General features: G+C 46.9%; 1 protein-coding gene across 2 annotated transcripts in view; it reads left to right on the top strand.

Annotated features, from left to right (window-relative positions):
- LNPK (lunapark, ER junction formation factor) overlaps positions 1–18075 on the top strand; it is a 646398-nt gene that overhangs the window by 119030 nt on the left and 509293 nt on the right. For both annotated transcript variants that reach the window (XM_086956173.1, XM_086956174.1), the window contains exon 3: positions 2214–2255. In XM_086956173.1, coding sequence (XP_086812299.1) covers positions 2214–2255 — 42 coding nt within the window. The remainder of the gene's footprint in view (positions 1–2213; positions 2256–18075) is intronic.

Here is an 18075-nt window from a genome sequence, read left to right as displayed (position 1 = left end):
TCTTTGCCAGTTGGGAACAGGAGAAGAGCTCGTGGGGGAACGCCTTCATGATGAGATGGACCGGGATCTTTGCGTACGCATTTCCCCTCCTTTCCGTTGATCCCAAGACTTCTACACAAACTCAAGGTGGAACCATGTTACATGATTCTCATTGCTCCGCGGTGGCCACGTCAGCATTGGTTCACGGAGCTTCTCCTACTGTTGAAACACAGACCATACATCCTTCCTGCAGTTCTGACCTTTTTATCAATGAGCAAGGGCCAGATTCTTCATCCTCGTCTAGTCCAATTGAATCTTCATACATGGTTTCTGGATTCACAGAATTCTAGGAGATAGATCTACCTCAGGATTGTAGAGATTCTTGCTAGGGCAAGAGCTCCTTCTACGTTAAAGACTTATGCTTTGAAAAGGAAACTATTCTGCTCTTGGTGCAGTGACGAGAATATTCATCCTTTAAGATGTTCTCCAGATAAAGTTTCGCCTTATCTTCTATCATTATATAAGTCTGGTCCTATGATTACATCGTTAAAGTTGCATCTAGCCGCCATCTCTACCTACAGACGTTCTGCAGGAGCGGCATCCCTTTGTTCTAATCGTTTGATCAAACAATTTCTAAAGGGGCATTTCAGAACCTTTCCACCCGTTGGAGCTCCTCCTCCAGAATGGAGGCTTAATCTGGTGTTACAGCAGCTCATGAAACCTACGTTTGAGCCTGTTCATAAAGCTGACCTTAAGTACCTCTCCTGGTAGACATCACTTTTAGTGGCATTCACCTCTGCTCGGAGAGTCTGTGAAATTCAGGCTTTCACTATCAAGCAACCGTATTTGAAATTCACCAATGATTATGTCCTCCTCCGAACTAATCCAATGTTTATTCCGAAGGTTCCCTCTACATTCCTTCTTAATGAGCTTGTTATACTGCGTTCTTTCTTTCCAAATCTGTCTTCTGCTGAGAAATCCTTGCATATCTTGGATGTTAAAAGGTGTCTACAATTCTATATTTCCCGTACTGAGTCCATCAGAAAATCTGATCAATAATGTATTTCCTATTGTGGTCAAAAGCCAGGAACGGCTGTGACAAAATCCACTATTGCAAGCTGGATCTCATCTACTATCCAATTCTGTCGTTCTAAAGCTGGACATCCTTGATCTATGAAACCTAAGGCTCACTCCACAAGGGCAGTGTCCTAATCTACTGCTCTGTTTGCTGGAGTACCTTTGGAGAAGATTTGCCGTGCTGCAACTTGGAAGAATGTGCACACCTTTACACTGCATTACTGTCTTGATCTGGCGACAGAGGCTGAATCAGAAGTGGGTCAAGCAGTGTTACGAAAACTTTTTAACCAAGGTAAGCCTTTGTAAGGAGGTTATTATATCATTACATGTTGACCTATATATGGTGTATTGTTACATATGTATATGATTATTTCCCTTATTAGGTTAGAATGTTGTATTGCATTGCTGTATTGGTTTTACGAGGTATCTCCTTTTTTTTTTTTCTTATGATACCCACCATCCACTATACAAATTAGGATTATTTGCTGCTAACTATTCTGATTCTAAGCATGTGAATCTATGAAAGATACCCCAATACTGGATAAGAAAATGAGTTACTTACCTGTAACTTCAGTTATCCAGTATTGGTATCTTTCATAGATTCACATGCGACACCCTGCGAGAGGCTTACCTGGCATACTTACTGTCACTAGTGCTATCTGAGGGTTTACCTCTCTATGGAGGGTTCTAGGAGGGGGCTTCAGCCTGATTGGCTGTGTTCCAAGTTTAGTTCTTTTTGCAAAAAGACTAAGATAGGCTAATGTAGTGATTTCGCTATCCATAGTAGCTTATTGTATAATGTTTTTATGACTATTATGTATATGTTTTTATTATACCGCGACTCCCACCTCGTCGGCGGGGATGATTCTAAGCATGTGAATCTATGAAAGATACCAATACTGGATAACTGAAGTTACAGGTAAGTAACTAATTTTCTCCTTTAACAAGATTTGCACTGTCTGGCCCCATCTGTCCAGGATTTTACCAGAGCATGCTTATGCCAGTAGCCGCTATCCATTTCCTTATATATACAGACCACGGCCGTACCCTCTTTGCCTTATTATGCGACCTCACGTTTTACATAGTCCTCATATGCATTTTACATTATTTGTAAGTATAATTGCAGTCTATTTTAAACTCCTTTCTTATCTACACAGGCCAAACCATCCACTGTTGAAGTTTTGGAAACCATGGAAAAGGTACGATTTTGTTTTTCTTTCTGTTTATATTAAAGTGCATGTCCTTCTTCTTTAAACTAAAGTATATAATGACTTTGATATTGATTCTTTCTAACACCATAAAAAGAGAACCCTATAAAATGCTGCAAAAGGAGCCTGAATGGTTACATTTGAAGAATGAATGAAATTTGTGGAGCGCATCGCTACTCCAAGATGTGTCCTAATGCTGTAGCTCCAGATTGTGAGAACCAGTAAGCCTGCTACTTTGCTGAAAAAAAGTTTAACACTTTGTGAAAGGACCGCTCATGAGAGATGGAGCGGAGATAAAGCGGAAGCTTATTTTATTCACCACCAGACACCACCAAAAAAGGACCTCCCTCCACATTGTGAGTGTGAAACCTCAGAATGGTGACTAACACCGCAGAAGCGGAGCGCAGGTCTGGATGGAAAAGGGTGCTTAATTTATTTAATCAAATACTTGGGCCCCTGCTGGTAGAGAGCCTGAGAACTTTGAAAAGAATCCCCTTTGTGACTGGGAACCAGTGAAGCTCTCACAACTGGTGACTGATATTCGTCCTCCCCAGAATGTCTAACATCAGGTGGGCTGCCACATTTTAAACCATCTGGACAGCCATTCCACGTCCAGATGACCAAACAGAAAAATATCTGTTTTTTATTTTCTGCATTGCATAGCTGCTGGGTCTCTAAACTACTGCAAAGGGGCAAATAGGCAGTGTATCATCTGCATAAGAAATCGTTTTAAGGCCAAAAGATTCTGTTAATTTTACCACTGCTGCCATATAGATGTTAAATAACAGAGCTCAACGAGGAGCACTGGGGCACCCTGCAAGAAAGTTTCCTAGCTGATAGGCTTGGCATAGGGAGAACAAGACGAATATAATCTGTTAAATTAAAAAACGCACTGTGAAATTGATGATAATGGGTAAGGTGCACTTATTTAAATTATTTTGCCTTACTCTGCTACTACATCAACAAATCAATACTTAAAGGAGTTTGTGGTACAGATGCATGAAATTTCCCTATTGCCAAAAATGAGTGGTCTGTTCTCAATCAATTGGCAGTCTTCAGTGGTTCTCTTTAAACCGCATTAATGGAAGATTCCCACAACGTTGACACCATACCTCACTTTTCTTTTCTGACTCTTTTCCTAAATGCTTGTTGTGAGCCAGTGGCTCTTCAAGGCCACGAAGCATTACAAATAATTTGTGCTTCTTGGTGGCTTTCTCCTGTTTGTCTCCTATGCCTTTTTCTTGTAGCACAAACTGCCATATTTCCACAGAGTAATTCCCTGGTGAAGAAAATGTTTTGCAGTCTCAAAAAAATCACTAGCTTGTGTGAACTAATAGACATTTTAACAGGTGATCCATATTGATGCTCTTAAGCTCTTGTTACGAGTGGCCTGTAAAAAGGTCTTTAATTCGAAGCCCTTTTTATGTCGAGCCTGTAGCAGCGTGCATGCGTTGCTTGCGAGACTTTCTGTAGGGGCTTTTGAATGCTGACCACACACTCGTGCGTGTGCTTCTGTTTTTGTCGGCTGCAATTAGCTTTTGCCTGCATCTTTTTTTAAAAAGACAGCTCGTAATTGGTGAAAGGTGGGTGCATGTTCAGCTACCTTTAGAAATCTATCCACCCATGGCCTATTGGTGTCTGTTACGCGCAGCAGCGGCATCTGGTTTTAATTATAAACGTGTTTATAATTAGCGTGTGTTCGCTTTGCTGCCGCGCTCCCTCGCCCCTCTGTGGTGCGCGCGCACCACTGGTGTTTGGACAGTCCATGCCATGCTCTCTTTCTGTATGTATACCTTTCTCTTTTCTCCTATCTCGTTTCCTCTTTCCATATATATTTTTCTGTCTCTGCCCACCCCTCTCTTAATCTCTGCCTAACTTTATCTTTCACACTCGCTCTATTTACAGTTTATGGAGATGCACGTGCTCGGTATGGATGCGGGCAAAGAACAGTGGTGCAAGTTTTAAAAATAGTGTTGTGGTTTGGGCTTTTTTTGTTAACTAATGCTTAGGAAAATATTTATTTACCTTTTTTGCATATTATATGGTAGTGTTAGACTTACATGGGTGCAGCTCCTTCCCATCAACCCCCCACACCCCCCCGATGATGGAAAGGAGCCCCGCAGCCATCACACCTCCCTCCCGTACCCTCCTCCCAGCTCGGCCTTCAGCGAGAGCAAGCCTAACCGAGCCTCCTGCGTGCCCCTCCAGCACTGAGCCAGGCAGAGCGGGCACTCCATCTCCCCATCCTCTGGCAACCACCATAGGAACGGAGAGGGGGAGCTGGAAAGAACAGCTGCAGCTCTTCTCTGCCTCCGGAGACCGCTTCTCTGCTCACAAATTCCCCTTTCCTGTTTTCTGCCTTGCCAGGCTGGACATGTGCAACTTCCCCCAGCCCCCACTGGCTGCCCAGACACTCGGAAGGGAGTGCACTTCTATAGCCACTTCCCTAATTAGCATTTTTCTTGCCCATGCTGGGACTGAAACCTTAGTAACCGCCGCTGCGCTTTATTTTATTCCTTCTGGGGCCTCAGGTGTATATGGGTGGGGGCTGCATGCCTTTCTTTTATTCTACTTGAGCCCCCTTTCAACTAGTTCCCCCACCCACCCCGTCGCTGCCATGTGTTCTCACTGTGTTTGTGTCAGTTTCTGTGGTTTTTTTTTAGGTCGAGGACCGAAGGCTGCGCTTGCGCAGTCTCCGGGAGGAGATTTAATGATTTGGAGTATGGGGGCTTGAACCCGCCTCTCTCCTCCGCTCTCCTCCATTGGCTGGCTTCCTAAACGGAGGCCAGCCATTGGAGGAGACAGGCGTCACTCCAATAAAGCCCCGTCTTTCGGATTCGTGGGCGTGTTTTTTTGCGTTCTTTCGACTGTGCCGTCACCCATCACTCAGAACGCCAAAACCCGCCCCGATTCCGAAATTTTCGGAGCTTTGCGTCCGCCAATTTTTTCCCTGTTTGTGCCGTTTTTTTCATGGCGGAGCTCGCTAGTTTCATCATGTTGGTGAAACCTGTTGGGTAAACCCGGTCTCTTTTTTCTTAGCCACGAACATTTCGTATTAAATGTATTAACCCCTACTTTCTTCTCAGGGCACTATGATCATAGGCACAGGGATGCGCTGTAAAATGCAGATCTGTAGCATGCCCTCTCGCTTCGCATTGGCCTCATTTTAGAGGGCCCCAATGGATGCTTTCGCTTGTGGAACAAACTTGCCGCATTTTTGCTTTGACCGTAGCCGAAGCAGGAGGAGGCCGAGGACCCGCCGCAAGCGGGACGCAGGGCGCTGAAGCAGTTTTGCCATTTGCTCCCTCCTCTCCCTCCGCCTCGGCCCCAGCCCCCCGCTGATCACTCCCCATCGTGGGTTGAGTAAAGACAACTGAGCCGGGGGCAAACGGACCACAGGCAAGACGTGAGGATGAGGCTGGGTGAAGCTGCTAGGGGGTGGCGTACTCACGAGCAGTACGCAGTGGCAAGAGCTCTACCTTTAATAAGGCTGAGACCATTGTATTGTAAATGCTTGTTTATACAATGCATCCCTGCTCTGTTTACTGGCCCCTGCCTCACCCCATTCCAGCAAACGGGGAGTATGTAATACTTACCCACAAATCAGCTTTCTTTCCTCTTATCAAGTCCTGCCAGATGCCCGACCCGACCCCAGGCCATCCGTCACATTTCCCTCCTACCATTAATCCCTATAAAAAAATAAAATACTGTGTGGAATTCCGCTTGGTAAAAAAATGATCTTCAGTTATTCCCCATTCTGCTGGAATTCACTTGTAACAGCATTTACTTGTGAAGTTGATTGTACCGATTTTAAAGGAAATGAAAGTTAGACGATGTTGCGCCGCCTTTTTAGAACTTCAGAAATTAGATGTTATTTTTATTGTAGCTTCCATTTCGGAATATTTTAGTAATGTTTTTAGATTACGTAAATCAATTTGCACTTTAATTCAACGTATGTTCTTAAATCTACTGCATACTGTACCCATATTTGCATTGCCAATAACCTTGTGGTTTTAATTATTTCTTTTAATAATAACTATGATGTAGTATTATGAATTGTTTTTATGTACTTTTATGGTTATTAATTTTTTAACAGAATAAAGTCGAATTGAAAAATACTTGTGAAATATTACGGCATTATATACCAGTGTTTATGCACCGTAACCTTCTTACTCGAAAGGAAGTGAGAGCACTTCTGTAGCCCATTCCCTAATTAGCATTTTTTATTATATACCACTGTCTGGTGCACACATGCCTTTCCTGTTTATATTCTGCAGTGTAAGATGTTCTAGGCAGCCTACAAGGCATCTTACATATTTGACTATAATAGTTGTCCATATTATCCCTTGGCAGTTAGGGTTTCTGACATCCTTCTGGTGCGTGTACTCTTCTGAAACATGATAGATTGCATTGGTGGACAAAAGAAAGCAAGGGGTTGCAGGGAGGTATCCTTTCAGATGGAGGCATATGGTTAGTGTTATCTTTTAAAAAAACAAAACAGTTTTTATAGATATGTTTTTATCGATTTAAAAAAAAAAAAAAAAAATTTTTTGGGGGGTGGGGAGGTCAGGGGGGGTCTACCTTTTTATTAGGTAAGGGGGGCAGTGTCTAGTATTGGTTGAACAAACCTAGCATGGTTGCACTTCCAGAAATGTAGCCTGCGCGATTGCTCAGTAATTTTAATATTCATGTACATCTAAAAGTTACAGGTTCACATTGACTCAAAATTAGTTCAGCCTTCTGTGCTTACGAGGGGGAGGGGTGTCAGTACATTGAGCGCCATTACAGCTACTAAGCTTAACTAACACCAGATATTTAATATGCAGAAAAGTGCTCCAAAGTGTTATAATAAAAAATGTAGTAAAGTTACTGTCTTTATTCCTCTCAGATCCCACTTCACCCACAATGTATTGGTAATACAGTGCTTAATTTGTAAATAGAAAAGTGCCAGGGCCCGAAGCATTGCTTACCAGGCCACTGCAGGGGACGCCTTTCCTTTCCGTTGTGCCATAGAAGTGTGTTTGTGTACCTGAATCTTGTCGGTGTTTAGGCTTAGTCTCCAGAATCTGTACTGTTGGAACCTTTTGAAGCCTGGGCTGGTTGGGGATATCAAAGGGCCATAGCAATGTGGCTGTAATTGTTTTAGAACTCGCCAGAAATCAGACACCCTTGTATTGGTAGCTTCCAAAATTGCTAGGGTTCGACAATTTGTTGCTGTTTATGCCGTTCTGTAATAAGTATTTGCAATGCAATAGGTCTCGCATTTGTGAGATTAAGCTATTGGCATTGTAAATGACAATGCCATTTATTTATGTTTTCAAAACCAACACCTAAAAGGTTTGTCATTTACGATGCCAATAGCTCTAACTTTTGCAAATGCGAGACCTATTGCATTTTAAATGCTAGTTTTTTTTTGTTGTCCCGCCTGAACACCTGAAATCTGTGTAAGTGCGCAATTTAATTCTGATGGGGCCGGGAACTGGTGTTACTGTATGTCATGAAGGGGCCATATATGTTGTCTGAATATCCCTGGTAGTGGAGTGATTAGCAGCCTGCAAACCATTCAAATATGGCAGCTAAATACATAGTGATCAGATTAGTAACCAGATAACTCCTAGAAAGAAAGGTATACTGGAATAGTAAACCTATAGGTGATGTTTGCAAGCCTCCTTTTAGACAGTGTTTTGTGGGAACACAGGGCAGACAAAGGCTGCTGGCCTAACCTGTTGTGGTTGAGGCAGTTTGCCAATGGTGTCATATAGTCTGTCCTACTAATTCTCTGGAAACTATGCCAAGTACTACCCATTCCACACTTTACTCTCAGGGTGGCAAAGTCGAGCAGTCACAGGCTGCTTGGCGATGAAAACCTTGTTGCGAATGACAGTGACGCGCTACACCCACTTCGTCCCAGTATCCCACATTTTCACTGTAGGTTTTAGTCAAGATCAGGCACCGGTTCAGATGGATTTATTTATCTTGCATGTGGATTCCACAACTTCAGCTTAATGTCTCTTTACCCCTTCTTGGTGCAAAAGTCTTAGCGAGCACAGCAGACTTGTTGGCACACATTCAGTGTTTAGTCCCTATGCAAGCTAGTCCCCATGTTTCCCACTGTTGACATTTGTCGCAGCAAGACAGGAGCATACCAGTTTCTGCCGCATGGCAGAGGTTCTCCTTAACTGTATACTGGGCCAGCACCCTCCCACATGAATGCAGGAAATATGCTTCCCCTGCCTGGGAAAGCTTAGCTCATCTTCCATCATGAGCCATGCTAATACAGAGCATCCAAAATGGATCCAATAGCCCCAGTACTAAGAATCACATACATGGAGTACTACTACCATATGTACTACACATGCACTCGGAGTGCAGAGCAAGATTCTGGGTTTTACAAAACAGTAAACCATTGCACGAGAGGGCTCAGTAGAACACCCTCTGTCAGCGAGAAAAGGGTTGAATCTCACTACTCCTTTTCAAAACATGGTATGCTGGTAACGTTGGTTTACATGATGATCTAGGGAATGGACAGGAGTTAATTGGCTACTATGGGGACTCACTTGAGTTGCCCCTGCAGGTCACAGGGCAGGTCCTTGAGTCTTATTGCAGGAGACAAATCTAGGCCTTTGTTCACATGGTAGATTAGCAGGACACCAGGGAAATAAGTTAGGATACCAGTTTCTTATGCAGTAAAGCACCCCGTTCTTTGAAACACTTCTGTTTACCCTGCAAGGGACATTCCTGTCAAAACACTACCCCTTTAGTTTTTCTGTACTTCGAGGTATTTCGTTTTTGTGGTGCAAAAATGTTGGGCGTAGTCTTAGCTATCTAAGCTTCAGCCCTGGTGGCAGTTTTTGTTCCACTGGTTTGTCACCATCTCCTTTGTATTAAAATTGATTATTGTGGAAACTGGTGTTATCACACTAGCACACACTTGTGTTAACCTATTATCTTCAGTGGACAGCTCAGTTGCAACCTACTTTTTACACTACTTTTCAAGTATCATGGGTATGTAAACTTATTATTTCAGTCTGTACATTGGAAAATCCTTGGACATGGCCATAGGCAATGAAAACAACCTCTTAAGCCCACTTGACTTGTGCCTCTAGGATCTGTACAAGAAATGTTCATTACCTGTCTGGCTGCTCAAATGAATGTATGTTCAGAGACTCTAGTAGCACAAAACTGTGTTGATTGGGAACCACAGTCCTTGACCTGAATAGAGGGACCTATTTTCACTGATGCAAGATTTATTATTTCCCTTTTGACAAGATAGGAGCTGGTCGTATTCTTTCATAACTGGCTCAAATGTCCTAATATCTCACAAAGAAATGAAACTACTTTTCTGCGGGATATTCGTTTTTTTTCTTTTTAAGTTACTTGTTTAACTGTGCTTGCACCTAGTTACACAAGTTCCCCTTTAGTAGGTTTAGTCGTATAATGAGCAGGAACTCACTATGAGGTGAACTTAGGAGTACATTTGGGCACAAAGAGTACATTTTTGCTGCAAGACATACATCTATAAAAATGTTTACACTACGATACGTTTATTCTCTTCGGTGTAGATCCTACCATACAGATCCATAATAGGCATAGTTGTTGGGTGCTTTGCTTTATGTGCTGTCAGCACAAGGGCATGCCATGGGCATTGGTAAGTTATCTGCCCTTTTGGTCTTTTAACATTTACTAGACGACCAAATGTCCTTATTTCATTCACCTGTTTGGATGCCTTTTCTTAAATGTCGGGTCTCTATGTTTCTTCCCAATCCTTTTGTGATGTCACAGCGGGACCTCATTTTGATTCTTACTTAACTGATATGTACCCCAATCCGATAGAAACCACTAGCTGCAGATTCCTTACCTTTGAACATCCAGGCCTCAGGCTAGTTTCAAATATTTTTCGTTTAAGTACCCCTGCGCGCCGGTCAACCCCGCTTGACATCGTGACGTCTGCGTCGTCAATACAACCGCCACTCCTGTGCACTGCAATCAGTTCTTTTCTTTCCACACCAGCCAGCGCAGATCTGTTCAAGAAAGCCTACACCCTGTCATTTTTTTGACAGACTTCTTAAAAACATGTTAACTCCTTTTGGTGTGCTATGGATGTCTAGCAAGAAGACCTCTTGGCTCAAGTCGTGTGGTACCTATCACCGCTCCATGTTGGTCTCAGATCATACCCCCCCCCCCCCCCCCCCCCCCTTAGTGTCTCTGGTGCCTGTAGCGCGACTATGACACAAAGTAGTTCTCCAATTGCCAGGCAATGGTCCCCAAAGCTTTGAGGGAGCGGTCCCTAAAGCTAATCTCAGCCCGGCGTCCAGCGCCTTGGAGGTCGCCCCATTGATCTCGGTCGAGAGGAAGGTCCAAGCACCGCTCCGGAGAAGAAAACTCTTCTTTAGTCATCAGGTAAGAGGCTTCGCAAATGCAAGAAGTCGAAGCATGCTTCGACATCTCCACTGCCGTCGCATGACGAGACAGAGGATCCTCTGTGCTTAAGGGCCTCGCTCTGCGGAGCTGGTGCCTGTGTAGGGTCCACGTTTCCATCCCTTTCCAGGGCTGTGAGCAACCTCCGCCCAACTGAAAGTGTTCTATGACTCCATGTGCCATAAATGGGCAGCCTGACCCTGCTGGCACTCCTTCGGGCTACATGCCGTTTAACCTACCCTATTCTGAAGGGTTAGGAATGGATGAGGAGGATTGGGAGGGGGAGCAGGACCCTTTAGAAATCCCGCAACCCCAGGACAAGGACTGGTATAAGGAACTGGGTGATGCCAGTGGCCTGGACACTCCCCAGATTCTGGCATGCTGTCTCTTCCTAACCTGGTTACAAAAAAAAGGGGGGTCCTCATTCGCTATGGTGGAGCTGCGGGTTTCTTGGATAGTGGCAGTCAAAACATTAGAGGTCCTGTTGTCTCCAACTCTGAACCCTTGATGCCTTACAATGAGGCCTTGATGGCCGTTCTTTTGGGCACCTGGTCTAAGCCCAGCTCGGGGGGGCTCCTGTGAATAGTATGATTGTCCGCGCCTGGTGACCCAGCTTTCCCCATGGCCCAGCCCAGCACACCCCACCAAGCTTGGTGGTTCAAGCTTCCTCTACCTGTGGCGCGTTCCCTTCCGCACCCCTGGGCAGAGAATCCAAGAGATTGGAAAGCTTTGGGAAGAAAACTCTCTTCTGTCAGTCTAGCATTGTGGTTGGTGAACACCGCATTCCTTTTGGGCTGGTATTCCCATTCAGTATGGGACACTGTTGCGCATGTGCGAAGGAGACTAGATTCTACTCACCCAGGCCATTTGAGACCGAGATGCAGCAAAGTTTGCTATCCAATGTGACTTGGACACGACAGACTTGCTGGGCAGAGCGATTTCCACGATGGTGGCCGTAAGTTGCCATACCTGGCTGAGGACGTCTGCTTATTCAGGGGATGTCCAACCTAATTTAATGGAAATGCCCTTTGATGGCTCCTGTCTTGGACCAAGCAGATTTCGCCCTTGTGCATTTCAAGGACTCGTGGGCTACGGCAAAGTCCTTGGGCCTCACCACTACATCTGGACTTGTCTGCCTTTCGCTCCTTTCGTTGCTACGGAAGGGGCTACCAACTGTGCCAACCCTATGCTGGCCAGAGGGCCCTGCTAGTTCAGCAACCTCTGCGGGCTGTGGATGCGGTTCACACCAACCCCATGGTTCGGGAGGCCTGAAGTCGAGCCAATCCACAATCCCCTCCACCACCACAAAACCCTCTTAGTCCGATCCCTCAGGATCACTCCTGGCCAGTAGGTGGCAGAATACCCCATCAGCAGCAAAACCTCCCCTTGAACAGGTGGGTGTTGCAAATAGTCCGAAGGGGCTACTCCCTCCCCTTCAAGACTACCCCTCCATCCATGCGTCCAGTATGCGATCGGATGACTGAGGATCACCTTGCCTTACTCCGCAATGAAGTCTTAACTCTCTGGGCCAAGGGAACTATAGAGAGGATTTCCGGGCCAGAAATAGGCTGTAGTTGTTCCTGCTATTTTCTGGTCCCAAAGAAGGACGGAGGCCTTCGTCCTATACTTTACTTCTGAGCCCTCAACTACTTCCTCAAAAAAGTTCAGGTCCTGTCTGCCCTGGATACGGGAGTATGGATCGTAGCGCTGGACTTCCAGCCGGGCCGATCCACTTTCTGTGTGGACCAGCTCCAACCCGGCAAACATTTGTGAAAGTGATGGCAGCGCCCTAGTGTGCGACTGCTACTCGGCCCCAGAAGCAAACAGCCATTGACTTCTGGGTCACTATGGGCAGCTCAACAGGTGCAATCACTTGTACTCAAAACTGCCAATTACCGGCCACATAAATGGAGCCTCCCTGCCGTCTCATTCACACCGAGGAGCCGCAGGATGGCATTACTTAGAGCGAGGCAGTGTTATTGCCGTTCGTAGAACCAAGGTTTCCACAGCCCTCCGTAAAACCACAAGCAATGGAGTGTACCCATTTTTTTCCCCTGTCTTTAAATAACAGAATACAGTGGCGACACCCCTCCCACCCGTTTCAGAAGCTCATAAAGTATTGTCTCCTACATAATATAGTATGTATTTACAAGTGTATGTTTGTATCTTTTACATACCCACTTCTTTGCAATTAATCTAGTCATGCGCATAGTGTGTATGATTTGTGTTTTATGTGTGTGCGCGTCTCGTTTGTCCTTTCTTTCCACAGGTCATGGCATTTATGTTTTAACACAAAACTAAAGCTAAATATACAACCGTCACATTATGTTTTTTTGCGTTTACAGGTCTCGCGTGTTTGCGCATTGGGAGGCGCAATTATAATATTGATTCTAGGTCTGGACCGGAGACTTCAGATTATGCTTTTCCTTCTTCGCTCTTTAATTAATAAACAAAACACAGCAGCCAGAAAAGCACCAACGTAAGTCCTAAATCCCAGAACAAGGATAAGGCTTAAAAATACATCAAAGAACAACACAGATTTGCATAAAAAAAACTACAAATCCCATCATGTCCATCAAGTTAGTCCACAGAGCAGTCCTTTGCCAATGTCCATAACTGTGACCACTTCCTCTTTCTTCACTGCTTCGCAGCCAGTTAAGTGTTTTTTTTATTCTCCCTAGATGTCTTGGTCATTTTGTATAATTTATGGTATCTTTATCTGTTTGCTTGCTTGGGGACTCTTTAAGGCTGTTTTTCTCGCATTTCTAACATTGTTGCCTTTCAGAGCCCCTTTAGATCGCCGGAACATTCTCCGTTCCTCACCCGATCTTTCCGAGTTTGCGGCTCAGTTATGGCCACCAGGGGGCGCCAGAGCGTCTCGTTGGTCTCAGCGCGGTTCTTCACACACTGAGAACCGCGCTGAGGAGAGCGACCCGCCGGAGCCTTCCCCACCGCCTCACCTTTACGCCCAGGCATCCTGGGTCAGTACTTTGCCCCCACAGCTTCTGAACGCCCCGCGGGGGTCTGTAAAAGCGGTTTAACCGCGTTTGCCACCTGAGGGCGTTTCTGGTTGGTACAACAAGCAAGTTAGCTCGAGACAGGAGATACCTGCATAAATTGAATTTCTACCCAGTGAACAGCGCGCAGGGAGGTGGCACAGACCCGGTCTATCAGAGGGTCAGCGCTCTGAGGTGTTAGTGCTGCTCCAGTTTCCGGTTCTGCCGGCCCCAAAGAGTCTCAGACGGTGGTCTGCCAAAAAGTGCGCTGGTTTACCCTGCAACTCTGATCCACTGCCCGACCTAATTCATCCTAATAGGGGGTGTGTGCGTGTACCTTAAAGGGATCAGGAGGAGGAGGAGGAGACTCATAAGTACTTGAATGATGATGAGTTTTTCAACACTGTTGATAGTTCTATATACCGCTGTGTAACTGAAGTGGTAGGGCCTATGGAGGAGCGCTTATCTGCCCGCATTGTACAGGAATGCGAAAGGGTGGCGCAGGCCCATTTAGGGGCTTCTGGAAATACACCTACCCCAGAAGGGGATAACTTTCCAGCCCCCAAAAAGGTTTTCAGGGAAGGTGTTTCTGGGGCGACGCAGGCTGTGGACAGACGCAATTGAGCGTTTGCGTGATGCTTTTTTGGCCAAGGCGACTGCGCCCACCCCTGCGCCTCCGCTGACCCTGGGCCCTTCAGGTTGGATGGGCACGGCACCCTCGTCCCCTGGCAGGATGTCCCCAGCAGACATGGACGATGAGGATGGGTCTGTGCATTCTTGGCACCCATCGGGCTCCCCTGCGGAGTTACCACTGGATAGTTCAGGCATGCTGGATCCGGCTGAAATAATGCATCCGCGGTCGACTGCTTGGACCCCGGGGGACAAGGTGGTGAAGTTTGTGGCGGGTCGTCTCCGCAAACCCCTGGAAAAGGAAGCAAGGAGCTGTCTGCGCGGGGAGTGCCCTAGGCCCACTTTGGAGGGAAAGGTGGCCCTTACACCGGAACTGGATCCGAAAATGGCCACTTTCCTTGACAAAGTCTTTAAAGACCCTCGCAAGGGCATTGACGTTCCTGGCGCTCCTGCCAGGATAAGTTGCTAGATGCAATAGGGCCCATAACTAAAATCCTGGATATGGTGGAGGAGGCGAAGGTGACAGGAGCAGCCATTTCCCCCGACGTAATGTCGAATTGGGCAGAAAGGGTGGTGGTCTTTCTAGGGAACGCCAATTGCGCCCTCTCGACCGAACGCCGGCGGTCCCTTTTGATCAAACTGGATCCAAAACTGTGGGACCTGGCCTCCTCGGAGGCGGGAGCCGTGGCCGAAGGGGGCCTCTTTGGGGACCCTTTTTATAAAGGAGCTAGGGAAGTTTGTTATCTACCTTTACGTCTCTGGATAGAGCTCAATTGAGCATCAAGAAAGTTTTTCAGCAACGTTTCTCTTGAGGGGCCAGTCGCGGTGGAGTACGCGCGACCGTCCGTGGCGGTCAGCAGTACGTTAACTAAGAGCAAGGCTCCGGAAGAGGTCAATGTAACACCTCAGCGAATTACATCAACTTCTATCCCACCAGAGGCCAGCGTTTCTGTGGTCGAGGTGGATTCAAGAACACCCCTGGAAACAACAATTCAAACGGTGAGTGTCATATTGGCGGATCAGGTCCTCATTGGTGGGCCGCTCGCCTTATTTCCAGAGGCTTGGGCTGCGATCACGACAGACGCATGGGTCTTACAGACAATCTGCGGTTTCCACGTAGAGTTCTACGATCAACCCCACCAGGGGAAACCTCCATGTCCTATTGTTTTTTCCCTGGCTGACGCGCAGCTGGTCGACGAAGAGGTCGCAGACTTGTTTAGAAAGGGGGCCATTTGCTAAAAAATACAGTGGGATGGCGAGCTGATCGGCAATCTTTCTGGTGGAGAAAACGGATGGAGGGAAACGGCCGGTAATCAACCTCAAAGAATTCAACGGCTGGTAAGTTTACCATCATTTCAAGATGGAGGGTATCCATCTTCTGCGGGACGTGCTGCTCCTGAACGACTGGATGGTCCGGTTGGACCTCAAAAACTCGTACTTGCTAGTGCCTATCGAGTTTACCGCCCTTCCATTTGGTCTTTCCTCTGCGCCTTGGTGCTTCACCGAGCTTCTCCGCCCAGCGGTAGAGTTCTTGAGAGGACTAGGAATCCGGATGATAGTCTACTTAGACGACATCCTGTTGATGGCCCAATGCTCCAGGACATTGGGACTTCACCTTCAACAGACGGTCTCCCTGCTCCAGGGATTGGGTTTTGTTATCAACAGGGACAAGTCCATCCTCTCTCCATCCCAGACCATTGTGTTCTTGGGGTTTGCCGTGGACTCTGTTCGGTCCACCTTAACTCTTGCAACCAGGAAAGTGGGAAAGATTCGCCACATGTCGCATCAAACGATCTCGAGATCCCACACATCCCTCCGACAGATTGCCCGGGTGGTAGGGCTCTTTCCTCTTCCATCCAGGCAATCTTCCCAGGTCCCGTCCATAATCAGGCCCTTCAGCGGCTCAGGGCACATAATTTCAGACAAGGCCTGACATACGAGCAAATGGTTCCTCTTTCGGACGAGGTGAAGGGAGAGATGGCCTGGTGGCTTGCACTTATGGAGGCCTGGAACGGCCGAGCAATCTTCGGTCCGGTACCAGACCTGGTGAGAGTCAGACGCCAGCAGGGCCGGTTGGTGTCCCCTTTGTGGGGATTTTTCCACAGGCGGCGCCTGGTCGTCCGAGGAACAAGAGTTGCACATAAACTGCTTGGAACTGCTGGCGGGGTCCTTCGCAGTGTGCTGCTGGACCAGGGACTCAGTTCGATCCTGTGTCCTTCTTCGAATGGACAACGTCTTGGTGGCCCGATACGTCAACCACCTGGGCGGTCCTCTATCCAAAGCCCTAGCAGACTTGGCGAAGGATTTTTGGGACTATTGTCTGGCTCACCATGTGTCTGTCAGCGGAATATTTTTTTTTTGTAAACCATTTTATTGGCATTTCTAGTCGTATACATACAATTGGCAGAAAAACTGGCACCTTGTCGCAAGGTAACAATAATACAATTTAGCATTCGTATACGGTACGTAATATTATCAGTAGTGGTCAATTGGCACAAATCATAGTCTCACTCGGCCACAAACCCCACGGTGAAGGCATCATGTTTATCAACAATGTATTTCCCTCCTCCATTGTCGGTGACAGCGGAATACTTGCAGGGCTAAGCCAACCAGGTTGCGGATTGGCACTCCCGACACTTGCGGGACTTTAGTCAGTGGAAACTGGACATTCAAGTTTTCTGATGGCTGAGCGACCTTTGGGGCCCGTTCTCTGTGGACCTCTTTGCGTCACAGTTGGCCCACCTACTCCAGCGGTTCTTCAACTGGAGGCCGGATCCTCTCGCGGAGGCCACGGATGCCTTCCTCCAGTACTGAAGTCAGGAGAAGGCTTACGCGTTCCCTCCTTTCTCGATGGTGGTGCGGACGGCGGCCCAACTCTGCCGTCAGGAGGCAGAGATGGTGATGGTGACGCCCTTCTGGAGGTCTCAAGTTTGGTTTCTGGTTTTTCTGGAACTTTCTTGGGATTCTCCAATCCTACTACGCCGGTTCCTGCGCCTTCTTCTCAACATGGACGGGGATCCTCATCTGATCGCGCACAGCTCTCTCCGCCTCATGGCATGGCGGCTTTCAGGAGACGGTCGCTCCCAGGCCTTTCGAGGTCAGCTGGGGGTTTCATGTCAAAGGCCTGAGTAGTTAGCACAGCAAAGTGCTATCGCTCCGCCTGGAATAAATGGACCCGTTGGTGTCTTCGACGGGACTTGGATCCCTTGGTTGCAGGAGTCATTCCAGTGCTAAATTTCCTGGCGGAATCCACTTCAACAGGCTTAGCTTATCGCACTATTAACGCGATGCGGTCGGCGATTTCGGCAGCTCACCACCCAGTGGAGGGAGCACCATTTGGGGAACACCCTTTTGTTTGTAGACTTCTGAGAGGTGTCAGACTCTCCTTGCCCCTGGAACCGCGCTACTCGGTTCTCTGGGATGTCAATCTTGTGTTGAATCTTTTTTTGTCATGGCAACCTAATAGGTATCTGTCTTTGAAAGAACTGTCTGTGGTTCGTAATGCTTTTGTGTCTGGTGTCTTGTCGCCGAGTTTCCGATGTTAGAGCTTTGGATATCTCGGCGAAAGTTTTTTCTCCAGAAGGGGTGACCTTCACGTTGGAGCGTCGCACAAAATGTTCGTGAAGAGCGATTTCGTACCCAGATTTTGTGGACGCCCCCAAATTGTGTGTGGTCCAATGCCTGAAGGCGTACGAGGAATTAACTCTAGAACTTCGCCCTCCGGGTGGACGACAGTTGCTTATTGCTTTGCGAAAGCTGCACAAAGC

This window comes from Lissotriton vulgaris, chromosome 2_1 (assembly GCF_964263255.1).
Source record: "Lissotriton vulgaris chromosome 2_1, aLisVul1.2, whole genome shotgun sequence".
Classification (NCBI taxonomy): Eukaryota; Metazoa; Chordata; class Amphibia; order Caudata; family Salamandridae; genus Lissotriton; species Lissotriton vulgaris.
Note: the sequence above shows the minus strand (reverse complement) of the source record. Positions and strands in the feature narration are given on the sequence as shown.